Source organism: Astatotilapia calliptera, chromosome 6 (assembly GCF_964374335.1).
Source record: "Astatotilapia calliptera chromosome 6, fAstCal68.1, whole genome shotgun sequence".
Lineage (NCBI taxonomy): Eukaryota > Metazoa > Chordata > Actinopteri > Cichliformes > Cichlidae > Astatotilapia > Astatotilapia calliptera.
Window position 1 is genome coordinate 28,843,327 of NC_137427.1, and position 15,238 is coordinate 28,858,564.

The following is a 15,238-nucleotide window of genomic DNA, read 5'->3' on the forward strand; positions in this document are numbered from 1 at the left end:
TCTGACCATCATTTGGACGCCGACAGCCTGCGACGCCAGACCCATGATTTACCCCTGGGTGCCTGCGCGCGTGTGCGTGTGTGTGTGTGTATGTGTGCGTGTTTGTTTCTGAGAGCAAGATTTATGAGGACACAGGGTATGAGGGTGAGGATTAGGTCTTGAGGGACAGAAAGTATCCCATGTTGTCTTCATGCACTCCCACAAATATTAGGATTTTATTTGCCAACCAAAATTAGCTGTGTTTGGAAGAATGAAGCAGTGAATATGGATAAACTAATCAAAGACATGGTGCTTGAAGGTTATGTCAAGAAGAATACAGATTAAAAAAGAATTTGTCAGTAAACGTTACTTCATGATAAAAACATGCTGATCCCATCTCTTATTGGGTGATAAGCAGGATACCTCTTGTAATTTAATTTATCTATTTAATGTACTCTTGTTTCGTTCCATCTCAGGGTGAGTTTGCTTATATAACTGCTTTACTGTGGGTCTACCCTGCTCTGAAGCAGATGGACACAGGGCTGAGCAGAGGAAAGTGTAGTAAAAATAATATTGTGTAACTGTAAGTGATAAAAGATTCAGCACTCAAAATCTCAAAGCCAGGGCAAAATATCTATAAGTTATGATGATAAAGATCTATGGCCAAAATAAAAACCCTTACCTGATTTATATTTGGCCCACCTCAACTTGTTACACACCTCTCGAGCATTTTGAGCTCACTGTGTACCTGCTACATTTTATCCTTTTGCACTTGTGCCTCTGCAGTGCATGCTGAATCTCCCCCATTGTCAAAGTGACTACCCTTCAGCTTGATTTTGAATTTTGGAAAGTGGTTGAAGTTGCAGGCAGCAAAGATTGGCACCTAGTCCAGGTGGTGAGTGAAGGTTGTGTTTGTGTGGCTAGAAAACACAGTTATAGTACAGCTGACGGTCTCAGCCTTGGGGTCGAGGATATGATGCAGCTGAAAACTGCTTCTGCATCGCTGTTCTCATCAATGATGATGCTCCTTACAGTCAAGTGAGGAGCATTATCAGGCCAAAAGGGTGATCTAAAAGGACAACCTTATTGGGTGACTGGCCAAATCAGGTAAGGCCTCAGTCACACTGGCTTGGGCCATTTGGCAACCCCCTGGCAACCTCTGGTTGCTGTAGTCTATTCCCCCAGTGTTGGCTGGAGGCATCTGGCTGATGCCTGATAAAAATCAGTTGAAAAGAGGTTGTTGCACAGATGCCCCTCATCTACAAACACTCGCCGTCTACTCTCCAAGCTGAGAAACTTTTCAAAGTCCAACACAATCTGGAAACAAAGAATGTTTGCCTTCATAGTAAAAGTTGTTCATAACTGCTGCAACCAACACGTTTCAAAACATTTACTATGAAGGAAAGTAGTCTCCATCCCCCGTTTGCATCACACTTCTTAGTTTTACTATTGCTTAGCAAGTAGTTTGTTACTATTTGTAGAAGATTCTGTGTCTTCAATTGGGAACCAAAGCAATCACAAGAAGGTTTGTCGTGCAGCACTGTATACCCCTGCAACCAAATCGACTGTCAACAGGCTCCCACGACACACTTTTCCCTAGTGACTAGTGGTTACCAGGGGTCTCCAGTCTCTACGCCTGCGTCAATTGATTTCACAGCAGATGCTAGCAACTGTCTGCTAACCGATCAGGGATTATAGATTTTTCCCTCATGGCGGGTAGTTTCCTGATGGTCTTTAGCCCCAAATGAGTTTAAGCTCTGTGTGACTGGGGCCCAAGACAGTTTCATCACACCTTGTGCATTTCTTAAAACCATTACAAGCAATCAAATAGAATCTGCTGACAGGAAAATAAAGTCCCTGTGATGGTAGATGTGTTTCACTATGTTTTGTATTACAAGTTAATGGTTGTAGCTGCATGTTTTTTGTCTTTTGTTTGTTATGTGTACATAAACTACTTAGTTGTAAATGAAATGGTTCTGAGAGGCTGGTGCTGTAGTTACTTGTATAGTTAGCAGCAATAAATGTTTCTTAGGTACTTCAAACTTAGTCTGTCATTAAAACTGTTTTGTATTTATCTCCTTGTTAAGACTGGAGTTGTGAGTATGGTCTAATACAGTATGTACTAAAATGCTGGGTCATCCATCTCGTGCCACTCATTACTGGGGACAACTGCTAAGGCAGTTTACACATTTATGTCAGAATACAATTGCATACCGTCCCCCAAATAAGCACCAGTAAATGACAGCTGTAATTATCAGGACCTCACATGCGTGCAAAGAGGCCCTAAGCTGTCACAGTGTTGAAACAAATGTCTGGTGATACATGTGTTTTGTTGGTGAATATAATCTGTTTCATCCTTTTTAACAAACTGGCAACATACAGCTATGGGGCATATAGCCCAAACATCTGTGCATTTCTCTCCTCAGCTCTAAGAATAGAAAGATAAAAAACAGAGTTAAACAGAATCAGGCAGTGTTAGCGATGTGAGTCTTGTTTCTTTGTAAAACAGGTGTGCTGTTTGCTTGTCAGTTGTAATGATTCTTTGCCTTTGATTTGTGTCCTTTTCCTGTCACTCGTATATCCAATAGTTTATATAGTTTATATAGTTTTTTAGAAATCATTTATTGCTGTTTCTCAGTGAAAAATGATCTATTCCATGTTTACAAAATACTATCATGCACCCAGCCTGCCATCATTTCTCAGAATGGAAAAAAAGCCAAATTAGTGAGCACACTAAAAACTAATCACAGTCATATGCTTGGTTGCAGTAAAGCAGGTACCTCGCTACAGTTTTGTGTTTTAACACCGGAATCTCCAAAATCTGCTTTTGAGGTTTTACCCTCAAGAAGATCTATTTGAGGTCTTGGATTTGAAACTCTATTCAAACAGTTTAAATCTCTTTCTAAAATACTTTGTATTTTGTTTTGTTTTTTAGGAAAGTGTGTGCCCCTGCTGCCGATCAGTAAGAAGTGCTCTTCAATATGAATACAGGTACAGTATATATCCAAAAACAAGTACAGAGTGCAGCGTTTACAGGATCGTTGGGAAGTCCCCCATCCACCTGTCCGATCCATGTCTTGCTTTTGTTTGGAAAAGTTAAAATAATTTTGTCATGTGGGTTTATCAGCCATGACGGTGATGAGCATACATGAAACTTTTACTACAAAACAGTGTCTTATATAAGACTTCAGGTTATAAGTGTAAAATGTATTCATCTATGAGAAAAATGGGAGAAATATAACAAGAAAGAGCATGTTTTACATTTCTGCCTGTCGTCATGTCATGATCATAAAATCATTAGTTTGGGATTTTTTAAAATTTATTTTTTGGTAATAACCCAGTTCAGAATCACGTTGATTTAAAAACAACTAATGTCTCACTTTATCTCTTGTAAATATTTAGGTTAGTGGAAGCTAATGCAGTAAATCATATTGACTTTGATTTGTTCACTTTTGCAGTTCTCGTGTTTGCACAGCTTTTTCCTAATTTTCTATTGAGTGCCAGTAAAAATCAGCTACTTGAAATGCATGTGCTTTGCCTCCAAATCTGCCTTTGTTTGCAATATTGTTACTGTAATTATTATCTTTCCGGCTGAATGCATTTGTTTATGGCAGTATGCGCACAAGCATGTGCATGTATGCTTCAGCTTTTGCTTCTATGATCATCTGCCTGGCTGTGATTTCTCAGATAGCGGAGGATATGCTCGCAAATGTGTGGCCTTGTCACTCATGCTCTCTCCCATGAAGAGGGTCCAGAGCTCACCAAATCTAGCCACAGGTACTAACACTCACAAACATACAAATGAACATAACTATTTCCCAAAATAACCCAAATAAAAGGCCGCTGCAAGTGTTGGCTGAGCCAAACTATCGGTTAAGGACATGAGGTACATCTAAGTGGCTTGTTGTTGTTGAAAATCCTGTTATGGCTTGAACACATTTGAAATACTTTGAAATAGGCTGTGGCTGCCTCGGTATGCTTAAGCAATGTTTGGATTGTGGGATGCTATTTTTTCCTAATCAGTTCATTGTGTAATTCTTTCATTTCCTTTTGTTCATTTCCTTCTTTTGCTTCCTTCACTCATTCGTCATATTTGTATCTATGTGCTGTTATTCTTTTGCTTCTTCTTTGTAGAAGTGATATTATGTTCTCACATCCCACAATGTCTTCTCCCTGTCTATGTGTATATTACCTTAATGTTTTTAAAGGGTTTTTTTAATATATGTTTCTTTTTTTTGGTTAGGCATTACACTGTTTCCTTGACCTAAGCTAAATTATCCTCAGATACTCTGTGTACAGAAAATGGCATCGTTAATGAAATTACTGTTACACTAGATTCACCACAGAGTACTATTGTTTGTGAGTTCAGTGTTAAATTAGATTACAGTTATTTGATTGTATTTTTAGTCATAGGAAGCAAGTTCAGTCACTGAAGCAAATGCTGATATTTTTTTATGCCAGGAGTTTGAAATGCAGAAAAAAATCATTTTGGCATAGATTTTGATATTACAGTTTGATAACTGTCTCTATAGAGTCTCGATTTCTTTGATTTCCTTTTAGATAATTTCAAGTTCACTCAAAGACATTTTTAGGTTATCTCACATATTTTCCTGAAGCTCCAACTTGCCTTTCTTGAAGTGGCTCATAGTGGATTTTAACGTTTGCTTTAGATGATGCTCCTGTTACAGCGTGAAGCGTGAAAATTGCTTCAAGAATGAGTTTTCTGTCTCTATCCTTTAAGCTGACGGGAAAGCAACCTCAAGAGGAAACCCACAGACACGTTGTAGCATGCAGGGGGGAAAATCATTAGCTGTTAAAAATGCAGTAGAAGCAGTTCTTGGTAATTAGGTGTGAATTGTATCTTGATGTTTAAGAGCTTTTTAAAAATGTTTGCACAGTAGGTGTATATTGGAGTTTGTTGCAGAGATGAATGTAAGGAACACTCAGCCATGTTGCTTATTATTGCTGTGTCCTTTTTTCCCCAGGGAGTGATTCTCACTCATCGGACTTGGGTAAGTGCCTGATGCTTTTGGTGATTTCTGGTGGACAATCCTAACACTGCTGTAAAACATCCCACATGATCCCAGCAAACTTGGTCAGAAAACATTAGTAATGGTAAAATTACTAAATTTATCTTCAGATTCTTGGCGGTCACACAGCGCAACAGACGGCCTTAAAAACGGAGATGCTAGCAGCTCATCGCTTGCTGCCAAAGGCTTTCGCAGCGTCAGACCCAATCTGCAGGACAAAAAGTCCCCCTCACAGGTGAAACATCATTCACAGTACACTGACAGACACTCACGCATTTATTTCTGTTGTTGCTATTTAAAATTTAATTACAAGTGTAATTTCATGATGTGATGTGCTTCTGTTGGCTTTTGAGTGTCTGAGTGGGGAAAAAAGTTATTTTTAACGTCATTAGGAATTTGGATAATATACATATATTGTTGCTGTATTCTGAAACAAGTCTTTTAAACTTTCTGATCTCATGCTTTGTGCTGATGATTTTTTTTTTCTGTTTTGTTTTTCTTTTTTGCTGTTTGAACTTACATTGGTTGCCACTTTCTAATTGGCTAACAAGGATATCAGTCCATTGCCATTGCCACCCCCCAGAAAAGAGAGTTTTCACTTCTCGCCTGCAGGCACTAATCCTCAAAATTACAGTTCCCTTATTGGCCTGGCTAATGATTTGAGTCCTGGAATGCTAACAATCACTAAAAATGAGCAAGCAGTCTTGAAAGAGTCCTACACTGTAAGAAGCACATCATCCTACTCATACTCAGAAACCAGTGCAAACACAGTCCAGCAGCTGAATGAGTCCGTTGTCTCGAATGACACAAGCAATGCTAATACAAAAGAACGTAAGGTGTCTTCCCTTACACTAACTCCTGTCACCATCCCTGACCCTCCTGCACACCTCAATTCTTGTGTTGATCCCCAACATAAGACCCAAACCACAGGGTCCCCTCCACCCACTTCCTCACCTCCACAAAGAAGTCCCATCCTATCTCAACCCGTGACACAGACAGCTTCGATTTCTGTCCGCTTGGACAAAGAGAATAAAAAAAATCCTGCTTCATCTAAGACAAACTCCAAAGTGGAACTCGAGGTCTCAGATCAAATGGCAGCTCCAGCTCCATCCCAGGTGGAGATGACGAAGCCTCCTCCTGCAATTCCACCAAGGCCTTCTCCTGCAAAACTGTTGGTACATAACTGACTACAGACCGGTACAGCAGAGCAAAATACACAGTTGTGTTCATTTAAAGGTCACTTTAATCCAGACACTGGGTTTATGTCTTGGTGACATCAAGACTGATTAAAGGGTAACACACCAACTGCATCATGTCACTTGGTTGCAGTAGGTCCCCAGAAATAACAGAAGTAGTCAAGCTACTATTACAGTGATGGCCCAAATTCTAAACTAGCTTCTTTTCTTATATGTTGAGTCTGACTGTGGCATTCTGTTAAAGCAGATATACCGTAGGGGTTTTAATGCATGTCTCCTACTTGTGTGTGTTGCCCTTTAGTTCATTCTTGTTCTTGATAATACCTTCCACTGAACCAAACAGTGATTCTACATTTGTGTGAACTTGTACTGCATTTTAACCAAGTGTATAATATGTTGTACACCACAGTTAATTACCATGTAATCTGGTGCTTTTTCTGTAAAGTGTGAATTAACAAAACATCTTCAGTTTCCAGCATTAATGCGTTCAGAAGAGGGTGCTGCAGCTTTATGACACAGTGTGGTTTCACAACAGTAATTCACCTGTTGTCACATGTTATTTTTACACATCCCTTTTGACGCCATGTCTAATAAATTATATCACTAAGCACTCTCCTCCTTTCCTCCTTTTCCAATGAATTACCTTTTATTCCAACCTCAGGGGCCTCCCTCGCCTGACCCCACAGCACGGCACTCCCCCTATCGCTACCACAGCTCAGAGTCACTTGACTACCTGTCAGGTCTAATGCCCAAGGCACTATCACCCACTCCGTATGTCCCAAGTGCAGCTGGTGGCACAGCTGGTGCGGCCAGCGGGCCAAGCCACGGCGCAGTCAGCAGTGTGAGCTGTGCCTCGCCCTCGGCTTCCCCCGTTACCGTGTCAGCTCTCAGCCACTACTCGACATCCACGGTCGGTCTGCTGGACGAGCTGCAGATCTGTAGCCTGGACTCGCCTGTCGCCTCACCCACGCCATCGCCCACTCTGAGCCATGTCTCTACCTACACGCCCACTGCTGGCCGTGATGATGTGCTAACAACCTCTGTGGCCTCCACTGCTGCAGCAGCCACTTTCACTAATGTAATTATCCAAGTCACATCTATAACATACATCATTACCAAGAACAGTTGGTTCCCACGCTCCCTCCACTCATTTTGATGGCTGAATCAGAACTCTACAAAGTGTGTGATCACTACCAATTTTTAACTTTCACTAACTGTTATCTACACCCTACCTGTCAGATACTGAAATTAAATCCAGCCCTCTTCGTTCCCTTATTATGTTACTGTCTGTACTCATTCAAACATGTCTATGCGTGTCTATATTTCTCCTTTTGTTGTTTTTGCCATCGTGTTTCTTAAGGCCAGTTCATATCAAAAATTCATGATGCAATGGAGTGATTTTTCTAAGGTGAAGGTGCAGTACTCTGCTGGAAGCCATTAGCTATGGGTTATTAGCATCTAAAAAGACTGAACTCCTGCTGTTTTTCTTCTTTCTTTTTTTTTAGCACTGCAGCATGTGTTTGGACTGTAATTATGTGACCATTCAGCTCATTATATTACACTGCAAATAGACATATTCTACTTTATTGTTTCTCTATGTTATGCTAGGAGAACATACATGTGTATGCTGTGTTTGCAGTTATGCAAGTATGATATTGAAAGCAGTAGATTTCATTTTGGTAAACTTGTTTCTTAGTATTTTAATCTAATTTTTGCCTTTGGGGAGAGCATGCAGTGCTTTGTAAATGCATGTAACTACACTGCTAATCACTATGTGGATAACAAGTGTTTGCAAAAGTACTCTAAATACAGAATTCTTCAAACCTTTTTTTTCAATGAGATATACAATGTTACCATGAGAAGTTAATTAGTCATTTTTGTTGTTTCTTCCTGTTAAAAGGGAGTTTTTCCTTCCCACTGTTACGGTACAAAGTTTTTGGTCATAGGGGGGTTGTCTGATATTGGGGTTTTCTCTATTATTGTAGGGTCCCTACCTTACAGCATGAAACACATTGAGGCACATTGGCGCTTTATAAATAATACTTTATCTTTCTGCTTTATGACCACTATGACTAAAATATCATATTGGCCTTTCTTTATTCAGTTTATTAAAAAATCATATTCTAATAAGTAGCTTTAATTAGTATTCTCTGTGTAAGTAGATTAGGGTACTACAGGCAGGCAATCTCACTTGAACCTATGTATAAAAATAATTGTGTGTGTGTGTGTGTGTGTGTGTGTGTGTTTTTGTTTTTTACATAATTTTATACTATTCATATGACAACATAATAGCATTATATGCCAAGCACACTTAAAAAAGCAATTCATTTTTTAGTCAGTCTTTCTTTGGGTTATCTGAGTCGAAGATGATGGTGCTCTGGCTCTGTAGTACCTCCCTCTTGCTTCACCATGAATCTTTGGTGTGAACAGGCAAACTTTAAAACTGAAATGCAGTGCTGTGAAAAAGTATTCGCCCTTCATGAGTTCATAGATCTTTGCTTAGTTCTCACACGTTTCAGAAAATATAACTATGCCACCCACAGCAGCAAGTATAACTGTCAATGATCTGTGTCAGATCGCTATGAAGGAATCTTGAAGAATTATTTCAGTTTAGCAGCTTTGCGGGGTTTCCAGCATGAACAACCCGTATAAGGTCATGCCAGAAAGTCTCAATGAGATTAAAGTCCAGACTTTACCTTTTGGTTTGGTTTGGTTTGTTGGTTGTCTTTTGTATCCAAGTCTTGGGGATCATCAAGATGTTTTCTGGTAAATGTGAGACAGTCACTCTGTTCTTTTCGGTCAGCAGTGGTTTGCTCGTTGGAACTCTCCCATGGATGCCATTTTTTTTTCTCTTAGTAAATTAAATCATCATTTAAAAACTGCATTGCTTTTACATGGGTTATCTTTTTCTAATGTCAAAATTTGTTTTATGATCTGAATCATTTAAGAGGGAGAAATTTGGGGAATAACAAAACTATGAAATCAGGAAGGGGGTAAATGGTTTTCACAGCACTGTACAGACTTTTTATTCTTTTTCAGTTAATGTAACTTCTTCCTGTGACATATTGAATGGGAAGAGCATCCCATTGTAAATATATCATGTCCACTATCTTGTTTATGTCAGATGTTTGTTAACTAAATAATGAGATGTGTGTGAATGTGAATGGGCTTACTGTCTCTGTTTTAGTCTTTTGTTTTTTTCTTTTTTCATGTATTTTATGTACACTGTGACGTGTTTCAGTGAGTGACCCTTCCCCCCACTAACTGTCTTTATGTTTTAGTCACTTCAGATTCACAACTTACTGTGAATCACGTTCACTGTATCTTCACATGTCCATCCGTCTCTTAATCAGAACTGGTTCTTTTACCCGCTCTGATTGGAACAATGTGATGACTAATGTTGGATGGTAAGACTTTGTAATAGCCATTGCTAATAAACCACAAATTGATTGTTAATTAATCTTTACTAAGCGGTTAATTTACTAGAAACAAACAATGATTTGTTTTAGTGTTAATGAAGTTATAACTTAGATTTAGTAGCTGTTACATTATGATGTCACCAACACAAGCAACATTTTATAAACTTCTGTTATGTGTTTATTGCAAAACTGCATTAGCATTTCGGTAATGATTAACCTGCCTGTTTTCACTCCCGGGGGATTAAATGCTGCTGTTTATTCAACTGTGCAGGTGTCTCACATGTATGCACAAGGTGTCCTTTAGCCTTGGTCTTATATTGGTTCCTTGAATATTTACCTAAAACACAATCTTTTCATAAACATATGCAGTATTTTGAGGGCCTGCACCAAACCAAACAACAAATGTAAACAGCAAGTGACAATAAAACTACACACCGACAGAGACGTCACTGTCCAGGTTCCCAACTCTTATGATTTTTAGTCCACTAGTATCCATCCTTAGCAATGGTTATCATGAAGTGTTATCTGGCGGCTAATCCTTTTGTTTCCACAATTTTTTAAAAATATATATATTATGTTAAGCCAATGTTATAGAGCTTTACAACTGTAAGTAGTGTAGGTTTTGTCTGCTGTTGGTGATTTTCTTACACTCCCTGTTTCTGGGTTTTGGGTCGCTCCTAGGGCCAGGTTCTTTCTCACGCAATGAATGGAAGTACTAGCCATCCACATAGGCCGCTGTCTCCCCCGTCATATCCTCCACCTCCTGTCTCACTCCACACGGGACTTCAGAGACAGAGCAGGAGTTCAGGTGAGTCACTGATCTGTGGTGATATATGACATGCCTAAAAAGATTGAAAGACATTAGACTTAAGACTACACAAGCACATGCAGAAAATAGAACCTACGTTCAGTCAGATAATTGAACTGAAACCTCTCACAGAGGAACAAACGTTACATCATTGCTTACATCATTGTAAATGTAAAAGGATCTTTACAGTGTAACTGTAAACGTTAAGATGCCAAGTAAGGTGTATGTATCTATGTCTCAGGATTCATATATAATCTATATCTGTAGCAGTCTATCCATTACAAACATTTAACTGGAGCTTGTGGAGGACCTGTATTACTAACACGTCTGTCTCCTCTTTCTCTGCTTCCTTCTTGGATCCAGAGGGCAGTGAAACAGTCACCAGAGAGTCTGTGATGTCAGGGCACACCAGCATCAGCAGCACTGTGCCCATTGCCCGTTTCTCAGAAGAAGAAAAGAAGGTGTCGGTCGTTAAAGCCCCCCACTACGAAGGCATCGGCCCAGTTGATGAGTCAGGCATTCCTATCGCCATCCGCACGGTGAGAGAACTCGTACAGTAGACCTGCTCTCGTAGATGCTGTAGTAAAGCAGAGGAGTTTCTTTGAAGCCATTTTCTCCTGCCTCCTTGTGTGAACAGGTTTTTTTAAGCAAGGAATTACTTGAAGCTGTCAGCAGCTTTTGACCCCATGTTCAAAGACTCTCTCCCGCTCTCACTATCTCAGTTTCGCTTCCTTCTGTGTGCTAGTCATGAAGATGAGCTCAAACAAGGTCTTTGCTTTGGTACTACAAGGTCCTTGCTGATTACTTGTCAAGGAGCGTGTCCCTGTGTGTTATCTCTGTTAAGGCTTTCCGTGTATTAACACTTCACTCAGTTATTGGTTGGTTGAAGAGCAGCATTTAAAGGAATGCTCGCTGAGCTACAAAATGAGAGAAAGAGAAATGGGGAGAATAAGAGACGAGCAATAAACGAAAAGAGTTGAAAAGAGACGAAAGCAGGAGAGAAGAAAAACAGATGCTCCTTGTTTTAAGCGGGCAAACATTTTTGTGGCCACTCTGTTTGGTAACCGTGGAGAGTGAAGTGGTAATTGGCGCGTCTCTTGGCTGTGCCAGTGCTGCGTGCACAGTCACATGCTCTTTCTCTGTGGAGCCAAACTGCCTCCTCTCTGACCGGAATCCAGGCACATTGTTTAGTGCTACTGAATAAAGAGAGGATTAAGTCTCTCTGCCATTTGATGGGTCTTTTTTTAAGTGTCTGTTAGATCTATACTGTTTACACAAAGGCACACATACCAGGGTCTCTCCTTGATTCTCCAGCCACAGCAAGCAGAGCCCCCACTTTGTACCAACAAGGATTCGACACCTTTGTGGTTCAAAACTGAACCTGCTGAGGCAGCTTGACTCGAACATACGCACTGATAGTCATACCAAAACAAACTGACATAGTAGTCATTCAGGTAAGTGATAGTGTGTCATTTGTGGCTATTTAAACTATGCATTTAAATATTCTGACCTTACATAAACATCATGTTTTTTTAATTGCTCACTTTAAGATCTCAAAGTCATAGTTAGAAAGAAGGACCCCACAGCCCTACTAAGGGCTGCAGCAAGTGCCTGATTTTAGAATATTACAAAAGTAGTTGCCCATGCTACAGTATCGTTTGTCCTGTTCACACTTAATCACACTGAGAAAAGCATAAAAAAGGAGTGGTAAATACAGGCCATATGCTAATAACGGATCATTTTAGCCCATTGCTAAGTAATGATGTCATGTAATAATAATGTATCATGCATAATTTGAGTTTTGTGTATATCTGTTGAAGGTTATTCTCATGAAATTAAACCTATGAGATGATTTTATAAGGTGTTATAGGCACAAAATGCTAAAATTTAGTAATTTTAGCCATTTTGTTTGCTTGCAAAAATGACAATATAATAGTTGATATAACCAAAAAATGTCCTAAAGGTCTCTGAGGAATATGCAGACACAAACAGAGGTTCCACATATTATCCACATATTTAAACACTATCACTGCCAAATATTCTAAAAATCTGTTTTTTCACAGCTCTTGTGTTTCTTTTCATATGAATATTCAGTGTAAGTTCTTGGTGAGACTTGTATGGTTACTGAATATTATCAAAATTTCTGTCTAAAAGCTGTCTAAACAAAAGACTATCTTAACCTTTTAACAAATGTCAAGTGAAAAACAGTTATACAAGTTACAAACACACTATATGTGAAAAGCAGCCATACAGAGCAGGAGTTGTGTGAATAAAGCAACTTTAGCCAGTGGTCAGACACTAGCCTGATATTTGATGTAGGGATGCACCAACTAAACGTTGGCCCGGGTTTCATAATTAGTGCTTACTTAATTTAACGGGTTTGTTTGTTTAATCAACAGAAAACGACAACACACAAGTGGCCATGACAGAATAACCTTATTGGCAAATACAAATATTTCTCTCGGATAAGACGCAGTCTTGGTTTTATTCTTTATATTAGTTATAGTTATATTAGTATTAGTCTGTTTATATTAGTTAAATTATTTATATTAGTTATATTATCCCTGTGTGAAGTATAAATGCTTCAACAGGCTTACTGTGTTTTTTCAGCTCTAGAATGTCCAATAACATGTTGTGAGTCCGTTTATAGTTTCTAAATTCAGCCTTCACATTTGTGTTACATTTAACGGCACATAACTCTGGTTATTTCTTTGTCTGCAGACGGTGGATAGGCCCAAAGACTGGTACAAAACTATGTTCAAACAGATTCACAAAGTTCACAAAGCAGGTAAGGCCTCTGCTGTAGCGTGCTGAAATGATGTGCAACGACTAGATTATTAGACATTTCATGCAGAATTGGTCATGTATGCATGCTGTTTGTATGCGTGTGCATATTTTGTGTGTGTGTGTGTGTTTGCATGCCAGTTCTCATTAAATCAAAAGACCCAGATGATCCCAGAGCCAGAGCTCGTTAGATTGCGAGCAACAGCCTGGAGAGGAGGAGGAATGGAGAGAAACCTCTAATAGACACAGAGCCGTCCTGGGAAATCTGCTCTAATTTTGTGGGCTTGACAGAATCACAGAATCAGTACAAGGCTTGTTTGTTCTAAACTGCTCAGCCTTCTGCTACAAGAGCACACACAAAAAACTCATGCACTCTCAGATACACAGACTATTTCACGGGTGTGTGCGCTGAGAACTCATCCAAAGGCTCATTATGGTCTTGATGCATTTTATTTTTTTGATTTTACTGGAAGCACAGGCAGTAGTATGCTTTCCCCATCCTGCAACCTTGATTCGTTTTAGTCAGAATTTCAGTCATCTTTCATCTTTAAAGTTCAGAAAGAGTTCTGGGAAAGTGGATCATGTTGCTTTGGTGCTTTTAATATACTTGTAGCTGAAAAGAAAATCACTTGTGTAACTGTTCATTTCCAGGCTGGTTAAAAGTGCTATCTTTGAGGACAAACTTGTACCCTGTGTACAACAAAGTGTGCTTACACGTGTTCCCAATAAACTGTTTTGTACATTTCCTCTACAGATGACGACTATTCCGACACATACAATGCTTCATATGCTCTCGTAAACAATGGTGAGACCTGCTCCTGTTTAACACAAGTTGTATTTCCTAAAAATCAATAACTTCTTCCCAACCTTCCTTTCTGGCTTACTGGCCTCATTGCTTCTGCCTCCACTCTCTCCTCCATCCTGTCCTTGCCAGATAACTACAGCCTGTCATCCAGCACCACCATGGCCCACCCTGCCCCTCGGACACATACGTACAGGCCTCTGTCCAAGAGCCCCTCGGATAACAATGAAGGGCATCTTGGACCTCGGGAGCTTTCACCATCCCCTGTACCCCCACCACCTCCACCCATGCCATCCCTTCTCCAACTGAGGGCGAGAGACAGTGATCGCGAGAGGGACTTGACAGACGCGTAAGTGCGAACTTTCTCAATATTAACTAATATTGATGATATATTGATATGCTGTAATATTTTTAATAATCTTTATTTTAATGTCAGTTATCTCAAGCGTTTTTTTCTGAAAAAGCATGTGTTTGTTTCTCTCACACCAGCAATGAATGGGGTCCTCCAGACCGAAAAGTGGACACGCGAAAGTACCGCGCAGAGCCCAAGAGTATTTTTGAGTACGAGCCTGGGAAGTCCTCTATCTTGGAGCATGAAAGACCAGTGAGTAATTATTATTATTTTTTTTTTAAATACTGAAATTCCCACCCCTCTTAAAATATGCAGAGAAATGCCTCCCTGTTTATCTTCACCCTGGCATCGTGTGAGAACATCAAGTGATTTCCTCACAGTGTTTCTTGGTATCGTTTGGTAGAAGATTAAATAATTCAGTCACTGCTCAGGCTGTTTTTAGAGTGAAAAAATAGTCACAAGCAAGAGCGCCTTTTTTTTTTTTTTTTTTTTTTGAAACTTGCTAGTCTGGTAGACAGACATTAGTATGTCATTATATTGTTGGCTTTCACATGGCTCTTCTTCTGTCAGAGACAATGTGGGCGTTAAAAGCTTCCAGTGCTTACATCCGCTAGCGACAGTACTCAGTGTTAATGTTTGTGTGGGGTGAAGGACAAAGCAGATAGCAGGGAAAAAAATGCAAAAACTGACTGTGTTGACAGGCGGGACTGAAAAAAATAGTATTTGAGATTAGGACGGAATAATGAATAATGTGTTATAAATGAGTTGTGTTTGCAAAAAAAAAAGGCTGTTTCGCAGATGTTTTATGTGATGACTGCTGAGAGTGCTTCCAGGGCAATAATGCATGAGTCACTTCCTGATAGACAGA

At 39.7% G+C, this 15,238-nt stretch overlaps 1 protein-coding gene across 17 annotated transcripts in view; it reads left to right on the forward strand.

Moving 5' to 3' along the window:
- sorbs2a (sorbin and SH3 domain containing 2a) overlaps window positions 1-15,238 on the forward strand; it is a 50,916-nt gene that overhangs the window by 13,176 nt on the left and 22,502 nt on the right. For 11 of the 17 annotated variants that reach the window (XM_080303048.1, XM_080303050.1, XM_080303058.1 and 8 more), the window contains 12 exons: window positions 2,915-2,970; window positions 3,667-3,756; window positions 4,965-4,991; window positions 5,120-5,244; window positions 5,561-6,184; window positions 6,867-7,283; window positions 10,306-10,432; window positions 10,796-10,971; window positions 13,154-13,220; window positions 13,971-14,021; window positions 14,151-14,367; window positions 14,508-14,622. In XM_080303048.1, coding sequence (XP_080159174.1) covers window positions 2,961-2,970; window positions 3,667-3,756; window positions 4,965-4,991; window positions 5,120-5,244; window positions 5,561-6,184; window positions 6,867-7,283; window positions 10,306-10,432; window positions 10,796-10,971; window positions 13,154-13,220; window positions 13,971-14,021; window positions 14,151-14,367; window positions 14,508-14,622 — 2,046 coding nt within the window. In that variant the 5' untranslated portion in view covers window positions 2,915-2,960. The remainder of the gene's footprint in view (window positions 1-2,914; window positions 2,971-3,666; window positions 3,757-4,964; window positions 4,992-5,119; window positions 5,245-5,560; window positions 6,185-6,866; window positions 7,284-10,305; window positions 10,433-10,795; window positions 10,972-13,153; window positions 13,221-13,970; window positions 14,022-14,150; window positions 14,368-14,507; window positions 14,623-15,238) is intronic. The other 6 variants (XM_080303053.1, XM_080303054.1, XM_080303051.1 and 3 more) reach the window with 5 other exon arrangements.